At 31.8% G+C, this 10,237-nt stretch overlaps 1 protein-coding gene across 1 annotated transcript; it reads left to right on the top strand.

Annotated features, from left to right (window-relative positions):
- The first annotated feature begins 857 nt into the window (after positions 1-857).
- LOC129957463 (uncharacterized) lies at positions 858-9,587 on the top strand. Its single transcript, XM_056069776.1, has 3 exons — positions 858-972; positions 5,424-5,712; positions 8,660-9,587. The coding sequence occupies exons 2-3, from the start codon at positions 5,441-5,443 to the stop codon at positions 8,913-8,915; spliced, it is 528 nt and encodes a 175-aa protein (XP_055925751.1). The 5' UTR covers positions 858-972; positions 5,424-5,440; the 3' UTR covers positions 8,916-9,587.
- Positions 9,588-10,237: the final 650 nt, after the last annotated feature.

Genomic DNA, 10,237 nt, shown 5'->3' with positions numbered 1-10,237 from the left:
AAACAAATTTTAGCATATGTATCGCACTCAAGTGCATGAAAAAATATTGAGACATTTCATTGATTATCGACTTTTTTTTTTTTTTTTTTTTCGAGTTGCCAGTGCATCATACGGAAAAAAAAATCTGAAGATCTCTTTTGCACATGCTTTCGTAATTATAATAAAAAGAGAAATTTTAAAATGACTAAGAAATGAAGAAACCAGATTAAAAAAACGGGTTGGCATTCCATATTATATCAAGGTAATTTTTTGTTAAGAAAGAAAATTTTTCATATTCAAAATGTAAGACTGTTTTTCATTTACAATTTCTGAAGTTATATTTGAAAAATATCAAAATTATGAAATCAAAAATGAAAATGATCAAACTCGCTTTTAAAAAGAAATTCTAGATACCTTTGAAATATTTTAATTGAAATCTAGAATATTTCAAATATTTCTACAGTATTTCTATTGATGTCAATAAACTAAGTTTAATTGCATAACAAACTCTTTTATATCCATCCCATAACCTTATGCCATTTATAGCCTATAAGCAAAAATAAAAGAAATCGGCAATGTGATAGGAAAAAGTTTTGAATAGATTCATTTAAGGTGCATATCAGTACTATAAACATTAAATTGCATTTTACATCGGACTTATTTACACATGAAATAAAATTGTACATTTATTCGCAAGAAAAAAGAGATTCGCTTCAAAAATTAGAACTTTACAAAATTCGAATAAATCATCAGGTAGCTATTTACTATTACATCTCTATCTTATATTATCTGTAAATCGCACATAAACAGGTTGCATTTTATCTTATCGCTTTATTAGAAACTTGTTTTTCTTTTCGTAAGCGTCAATAATTACTCAAAAGAAACATGTGGAAAGCGTTCACTTTCTTTGGAGAAATGTACAATCACAAATCAGATTTGAAACGATCTCGATTCACAATTCAGGCTGACGTGCCAAAGTTTTGAAGATATTCAGTAAGTTTATTGTTTTTCGTTAACTCCTAATGGAAAGGCCATTTTTAAATTAATTTTTTTGAGTCCTTATTACAACTAACTGAAGTTTTTCTTTATGACTTTCAAATAAATGTATAAAATTTAGCAAGTATTTAGACATATTTTATAGTAGATCATTAATTTTAATAAGAAAAAAAATTTTAAAAATTAAGCCAAAATTATTTTGCCCCGAGACTTTATTTATATCATTTTAAATATATCTCAAAAATCTCCCTCCCTTCAGCTGTATACTCTTCTCCGTTTTTAGTCGATTAAGAAATTGTATCTAAATGACAGATTTTAAATCGGTGTGGAGGGCGGGGGTATGGCTAAAGTTGATCTCTTAAGCAAGGCTACAGTAGGATTGCCCCCCCCCATACTGAGATGTGAACCTCACTTTTTTTACTTAGAAGCTAAAGCTCATCTCACATTAGTAGGGGGGGGGGCAGCCATACTGCAGCTTTAATAAAGTTAGAATGTATATACATACAGTGATGAAAGCAATGAGACATTAGCCATAATTTTTTCCTAATTTAAAATCCTAGATAACTAACAGGCCGCGGTGACCTGGTGGTAAGGTCTCGGCTTGTGAGCCGTAGGGTTTCAGGTTCGAGACCCGATTCCACCGAAGAACCGTCGTGTAAGGGGGCCTGTTGCACATTAAATCCGTCATGCCAAAGTCCTCCCGCTGGTGTGGTGTGGAGAGGGGGGTGCCAGCCCAGGTGTCATCATCGTCATCTGACCGAGGTTCAAAATGACGAGGTCCGTCCCAAAATAGCCCTAGTGTTGCTCTACAACGGGACGTTAATATAACTAAACTAGATAACTAACCTATATTCAAATTACTGAAATACAAATTTCTGAAACAAAGAAGCGTATAACAGAATGTCGGGGATTTTTGAAATATCATTTAAAATGGCATACGTAAGGTCTCTGTGGATAAAGAAAATTTTGAATTAAAATATTTTTAATATAAAATGCTAAAATTGCTGGATTCTATAGCATAATAGATATTAGACAGATAAATTAGAGTAAGCATTTGGAGTAACTTTGGAATTTTTCTCTTTGTCTAATCGTATTAAAATTTTAAACAAATGAACATTTTCATGTCTAGATCACCAGCAAATTTCTTTTATGTACTTTATTCCATTGTTGAGCTATTTCTTTCACACATACACGAATCACATAATAGATACAATAACATCCATTTATCGAGTTGAATTTAGAATTATTGTGTTCACATTGCACATTCGAGAAAACAAATTGACTTTCAATGTATTTCAGCCAAATTCGGAAGGTCTTTACAGTTTCGTTGTAGAAAACCCACATAATAAGTTTCATACACTTAGGTTGTTACACATTTGAATCATCCTATTTCAAAAAAGGGTTTTTCTTAATTTGGGAACTCTGAAACGTTAAATTTCCTCAAAATCTCGAGATCGAATTTTTTCCGCTGCTTTGTAAACAAAAATGTGAAAATTGTAGACCAAAATGAGACTTGAAGGCAATAATTCGTCTTAGATATTGGTATGTTTTGAAATATTTTTTTCATTCGGGCAGCACTATGTTTTCAAATTTGATACTAAACCTCATAGTGTAACTCCTTATCATATGATAAATGTTACTGCACATCTCTAATCGCTAAAATGGAATACTGAAATCCTCACATATTGAAATATCTGCCTGTCCTCTTATCTAATGATGATTATAATAAATAATAAAGATAAGTTTGTATAACTGACGTGTATCAGATGAGTTCGTACCCGCTTTGAAATATCAGGCTATTTTTAGTATTCTCAGAACCCATCTGATATTCATCTTTTTTTATTTGATTCGTTTTTTTGGATTTTAAAATCAGGATTGTACAGGATATCAAAACAAATATTCAAGTTGGAGAACCCTTCTCAGAAAGATGGATTACTGGAAAGATAATTACATTTCAGAAAAATATTGAAACATTTTTTTTTTCATTTAAATTTTTTTCAGCAACTGGAATGATAATACATATTAATAAAAAATGCATCACCAGTATTTAATCAATGTAAAAAAACAATAAATGAAGTGATTATTTATGATGCTAGATCATTTATAGGTGGTTTTTGAGGGCCGCATTCGCCTGGTGGGAAGGTCTCGGCTTCGAAACCCGAGGGTTCAGATTCGAGACCTGATTCCACCAAAGAACCGTCGTGTAAACAGGTCTGGTGGACGGGGCCAAACGTCTTCCAATGGTGTGATGTGTAAGTGTAGAGAGGGGGGCAGCTCCGGTATCGTCCTCGTCATCTGATCGAGGTTTAAAATGACGAGGTCCGTCCCAAAATTGCCCTAGTGTTGTTTTAAAGGGACGTTAATATAACTAAACTAACCAAACTTAAAATTGGTGTTAGATATAACACTAAAATTAACTTCTAATTCTAATATTAGACATTTACATTGACTATTTATACTAGAGTTCCGTTCATTATGATGTGATGAGCGAAAAGAAAAATTCCGAACCTTTGTTTGTCGTTTTGTACTCCCATCCAGAGTACAGCTGTCGTCTCCATCTCTCTTACAAATATGTATAGATGGTGCTACAATGCACTCCTTCTGTAAATGAAGGAACAAATAACACACATGAAAAGACTGTAATAAAATTGATGATTTTACAGTCATTTTTAAATATTATTATCGTTACTTTTTTATTTGATTGATAAACAATAAGAATAAAATAGAGAAATGCTTACATTTCAGGTAATAAGTTGCCATGATCATCTGTTGTTAATTACCTACTGCACTTCACCTACAATTCCACTTTATATTGATTAAAACATTCTTCTGTACGTGTTCCGACGGCATTATACTAACTAGAAAGAAAATGTTACACATTCAAGAATACTGGAATCTTTTTAGACGATTCTCTAGCAAACACATTCTAGAACTAATGAGAGTGCTCTCCCAGCGATTCTCCAATAAGACATGACTGAGTTATTTTAGTCTAGTTTAGTATATTAATGTCCCATTTTAAAGCAACACTAGGGCTATTTTGGGACGGACCTCGTCATTTTGTACCGCGGTCAGATGACGAGGACGACACCTGAACCACCTCTCCAAACTTCCACATCACACAAGTGGGAGGACGTTGTCCCCGCCGGATTTTTCTGAAACCCTCCGGTTCGACTGAATTATACACCACCATAGTGCAATGATAGTTGAGTATTTATTTTCGAACAGTACCTCTTCCTCTCAAACAATATCGTTCAAAATCTGATTGCGATTTCACTGCTTTAGAATAAAGATTGAATTAATATTTCAATTCTTGAACTTAACTAATTGAGTTATCGCGTTCACATAATAACAACAAACATGCCAATGGACTCCACGATGCATTTGTCCGAATATCGCTCATAGACTTTATTTCATAACTTTTTGAGATGGTGGCTTCTTTCACACACCAATGGTCGGCAGACAGATTTCCAACGACAGGGTCTTCCTAAATTCAATAGAAATCAACAATTATTGTGGAAGTTTTAAATTTCCTTCAAACACACGTCACTTTTCCCTTCATGTTCCTGAGTTTTTTAAGCATGGACTTCACATGATTCCAAAATGTGTGTTTGTGCTCTGGTAATCTAGAACAAGGAAATCTGAAAATTTAGAGAGAATTTTCTTCAAATTTTATCTTTATATATTTCGTATACGAGAAAAGAATGCATGTTTAAGAGCTGTGAGCGAATTTTTTTTCTAAGTTAAATTCACTTTAATGAAGTCCTATAAACATCAAGCGGGACCGCGGTGGCCTGGTGGTAAAGTCTCGGCTTCGGAACCGGAGAGCTGCAGGTTCGAGATCCAATTCCACCGAAGAACCGTCATGTAAGTGGGTCTGGTGCACGCCGTATCGTCGGGGCCAAACGTCCTCCCGTTACTGTGGTGTGGAAATTTGGAGAGGAAGTGCCAGCTGAGGTACCGTCTACGACATCTGACAGCAGCTCAAAATTACGAGGTCCGATTGAAATTGTTGCTTTAAAACGGGGCGTTAAAATCACTAAACATCAAGCACAAAGTACCTTAGATTTTTATAAACAATTCCCTCTTTAAATTTCGATATTTTAACAGAAGAAAATTTAAATGAGCTACGTATTCACAATATTGCATACATATTATAAGTCGGAACTTCTTTTTTCTTTTTAGTTAGGATAGTTTTGTACATCCTTATTTCTATATTCGTATTCATTTACTAATTAGTTTTTTTTTTCGGTGTAACACAGCTGATGACACACACCTTATTTTCACCAGTCTTACAATATTGCACCTCTTAGAACTGGAATAAAGCTGTTGAATTTTTCAAAGATAAATTCTATTTTAATTATATAATTATTGTTGAATCAAAATTATTAAAATTATGACATAATTCAATTGATCGCGGCATTTTGTTCATGTGTACACTTATTCTCTAGTTAAAAGTTGCAGTGCAATGGATCAAAAGAGTCTCTTTCCAAGTGTTTCTTATATCAATGAAGCATTTCTTATCGAAAATGATAGAAAGGTGACTACTGAACTTTTCGGTGTTGCTGCGGAAAAGACAGATTTTCTGGACTCGAAATCGAAGCCAACCGTGACCGCAGACAAGACTCATAAGACGAAACCCGAGCCATCCTCTTGTCCAAGTCAAATTCACAAGTTAACACAGACCGGCAAGTCGCATATCACAAAATCTTCAAACAGATCAAAAGCAAATTGTCAAAGGTATAGTAGTTTCCCTCAATAGTTGATAAATACTTTTTGTATATTTGGACTGAAATTTTGCTCATTAACATGGGGAAAGGACTTAAACTGCCACGCACCCCAGTCACTGAGATCGTTTGAATGTAGCACTCAGAAACTAAGTTCAAAGTAAATACTGTGGAACTTCACTATTTCTGCAAATCTTTTTGTGCCATTCTTTTAAAAAATTAATCATAAATATATAAGTAGCTAGTTTTTATAAATTAGTCCGTTTAATGCATCACTTATTTATATGAGGATACCAAAAATTTCGCTCCAGTTAAAAATATTAATAATTTTTTTTTCCTTTGATATGAAGGCTGAAGTTGATTCAAAATGACATCGAAAATTTTGTATCGAAAAATACTTACTTAGGCATATTTTTCAAAAGTGAATTCGGTATCTATAAAATGGTAAAAGTCAAAATTGCGTAACGTCAAAATCACATGATTAGATTCATCGAACTTATTGCCAAATTGCATATCAGTTCGATACATCGAAATTCTAATAAGAAAGCACTAAAAATTAATTTTTAAAAAAAAGATTCTGAAAATACAGATTCAGAGTTAAAAATAATAGTTTTCTGATCCAAAGTATTGTAAACAACTTATTAAATGTAAAAGCAAGTCGTACGTCATCCTTTAAGCATTGTGTAAGCATATGTGTGAATGTGTACAGCATATTTGCATACTTTGTCTTTTTTTTCAACCAATAACAGAAGACATCATTCTGACAAACTGTTCAATCTGCACACCAAATTCTTTTTCAATGGCCAAAACACAAGTCACACTCGATGTGCACCGTTTATTTCCACAAATGAATTCCAGATATAAAGCAGCCAAAATTCAATCACGATTCTCTTATTATTATTATCAGTAATGCTTCCACATTCGAATGCCGAAGAGGTGAAAAAGAAAAATAATCTTAATTTGCAGTGGCTGATTTTCAAAACACATTAAATAATAGTTTGCATTCGCATGCGTAATGGTCATCGCTTAATTCAGGCTTCATAATTAAGACAAAATGTTAGCTTCAAAATCAATTTTCACTTTGATACTGAAAATCAACCATTAAAATACCATCTGAAATCGGTACAAAATTTCTAGAAAGGGATTTTTTTCGATACAAGAATTCTAATTGATAGAAAAATACTTTCAAGTAATTTTTGACTATATTGTTTTATATTTATTCGTTTGTTCGTCTTTTAACAAAGTCGCATTTTCAAAAAAATAATACAGTTATCAATCTAAAAGTTTTATAAATTAGTCCTTTAATGCATCACTTATTTATATGAGGATACCAAAAATTTCGCTCCAGTTAAACATTTTTTTTTTTCTTTTTTCCTTTTTTCCATCCTAACTTTTTTATTGGAATACTGAATTTCTGTTTTTTGAAATTTTCAAATTTTCTTAAGAAACGGATATTAGTTGAATTTCTTGATTTAATTCAGCTAACAATACATTCTTCAACTCATTTTCATAAAGGTTTTTGAATGCTTATAGCATTTTAATTTAATTTTTTTTTCTTCTCAGATTAATGGCACTTTATTTAATTGCGAAAGATCGGTATTTTAGTCGCAGTCATTACTTTAAACTTGAACTTATAAAAAGAACGCCAATTTTGAAGATATATCGTTTAATTGGATCTAGACAAGGATAAATTTTACAGCAAGTGCAAAAATAAGTATAAAGTATAATACTTTTAAATGTTTCATCCTAATTCTATTATTTTTTTATTTAGTGCTTTTTATTTCCTTTCTTCTTCGTATGCAACTCTTCATGCTAGATCTGTAATTTTTTTTTAATTTTATATATATATATATATATATATATATATAAAGCTAACGTACGTGGCACAGAAATCGAGCTTATTACCATTTGTCGAATGACAACAGTCAAATATTAACAAAACATCATACGAATTTCAAACTGTTTCATTCACTGAATATTTCCACAGCTGTACTGAATTAAAAGCTGCGTTTAGCTAATGAATGCAGATGCTCAATTTTATTAGATATGTTATGAAGATAGTTCTCCATATCACTAAAGAGGACACTCAGTCAGAGGAAAGAAGATATAAAAGAAATCAAGAAATAAACTTCAAGCAAAAATGTTAATCAAGTGCAAAATTAGACTTCACCATTGCCAGATAAATAATCGTGGTAAAATTAATGTACGGTTTCTCGCCAAGCACGTCAAAATCATGTCAATCGTCAAAAATTCTCAAAAAATCTGCAATCCTGGGTGTCCAAGAGATGATAACAAACGGCTTTTAAAGAAGAAATAAAAAAATTGTCTCGTTTATATTTTGCGAGAAAGCACTCCAAAATTTTTCAATTTTGGCGCCCGCATATTAATTTTGTCTAGCCGTAATCGTTATGACTAGCCTATTTAAATTGATACTCACATCTTTTTTAAATAATTATCTTATAAAAAAGCTTTTTGTATTATCTAAAGACTAAAAAAAATTACCTTTTTAATGATATAAATTTCCTTTTCGTACAATTTTTTAATGTACGAAAAAAATTTAAAAAATATTTTTAATTCAATTTGATACACTATCTGAAACAATTTACACTTTTGCTTTTATTTCGTAGTATATACACTTTGTAATTTGTAGTAAACTACTTTAATTGAATTCATACGCTTAAGTCGTATGAAATTACAAAGTGAAATGTTTTTTTTTTAAGAAATGCATCCCATATTAATGATTAACAGCCTAAAAACTCAATAAACTTGGCCAACAAACTGGTCACCAAAGGCGACTTGTATAAAGAATGATTCTCTATTCATATCTATTCTGATTCTGATTCCAGATACCACGTGAGGAGTGGTGTTTTGTGCTAAGTTAAACGAGCTTACGCATTCAAACTACTTAGCTTAATAATAGCTTCATTGGTATTTTGTCTTATCTTTGTTTTCCATTTTAGGTTCCGTAAGTCTCATGTTGTGAGGCACGTTGCATGCATCAATGAATCATCAGAAATGAGAGAATGTCTCAGCTTTGTGTGTGTACTCATTTTAGGTGCAGCTGGAGTGGGTGTATTCCTCGCATTAATGAAATTCGCAGCGAGTTCTACAGTAACAACCGCACTCACAGTGATTGGTTCATGCATGCTTTTGGTGTTCATATTCATTTGCATCACAACATTGCTCAGAAACGGTACATCACTGCATAGAAGATAAAAACAGACTGAAAACGTCCATACTCTAAAAGTTTTCCCTTTCTTTGTGTCCAGTAACGTGACAAAAATAATAGCGTTATGGACAACATTTTATTTTTCATTCCTACTATACTACTCAGCCGTCAAAAGTGAAATAAATGCATTAGTGTAAACACTGAGGCAATCCCCATCCCAGGACTTCTGTAATTCCCTAGTATCCACTACTGTTCCACTGTTAGTGTCTCTATTGCAGATATTTTGTGCCTGCAAAACTGTGACAAACAATGGCAAGGTCAAGTGATGGCAAATATGCCAAAAATATTATCTCCATCCTCCTTATTATAAATGGATTTAAGTACTCTAGTTAATATTCCATCTTCTAGACATATACTCACAAGGCCATCTATATTTATTTTATCAGTATGCACTGTTCGTGTCTGTAGTTAGCAGTTTTCTACCTTCAGACAAGTGGCGAAGCGAGAATAAATGAATAAATGTGCCAAGCATAGCCATATCGTTATTTTCATCCCTTTTTCTTTTCAAACTTGGCTATAGAAAGGAATTACTGTTGTTAATATTTCATTTTCTAATCAAATGTCCCTAAAACTGGTTCACGGGGCATCTGTAACATTCTTGCCACCCATCAGTGGTTTGGCAATTCAACTTTCCAAATATATATATATATAATAAATATAAAGATCCCAGAAATTAATGCTTGTTTTTACTTACTATAAATTCAAACGATTTTTCTTTACTTTTATACAAGTTACGTATTCCATTCATGTTTTATGGCTTTTATTTTATCTGTATCTTTCCCTTATTTTAATTATGACACGTTAAAATGTAATATATTTCAAGAACAAGTGAAAAAAATTTTCTAAAGCTTGTTTCAGACATCAAAATGCAGAATAAAATTTATTTGAAATTGATTCGAAAAAACTTTTTTGTTCAAAAATTATTCTTTGTTATTGAGATGCTGAAATTTTATGCAAATAATTATACTATAAAAATAAATGTATATAATTTTAAATAATTATGAATTTTAATTTAATATATCTGGTAAACTTGCATTTGTTTTTAATTTTAATTAAAAATTCTGTAACACTTTATTTTTTCTTCGCATTGTTAATTCACAACAGAAATAGTTTCAATCGCATTCATTATTTATGAAACACAACTTATTAATTTTTATATCAAATATAAATACTCAGTTTTATTGAAAATAAATAACTTTCCGGTTTTAGATTTTTCGCTTTCGGTGTAGCTAACTAAAGCTAACCATGGTGCAAATTCAAGATGTTTATTCCAATAAAATACAGGATGCTCATGGGATGTATGTTCATT

Source organism: Argiope bruennichi, chromosome 11, assembly GCF_947563725.1.
Source record: "Argiope bruennichi chromosome 11, qqArgBrue1.1, whole genome shotgun sequence".
Classification (NCBI taxonomy): Eukaryota; Metazoa; Arthropoda; class Arachnida; order Araneae; family Araneidae; genus Argiope; species Argiope bruennichi.
This window is presented reverse-complemented; position numbering and strand designations above follow the sequence as displayed.

Excerpts from the sequence above, each read along its gene's own strand:
- LOC129957463 (XM_056069776.1), top strand. The coding sequence starts at position 5,441 with ATGGATCAAAAGAGTCTCTTTCCAAGTGTTTCTTATATCAATGAAGCA. Across the intron at positions 5,713-8,659 it reads TCAAAAGCAAATTGTCAAAG|GTTCCGTAAGTCTCATGTTG; the intron begins GTATAGTAGTTT and ends TTTCCATTTTAG.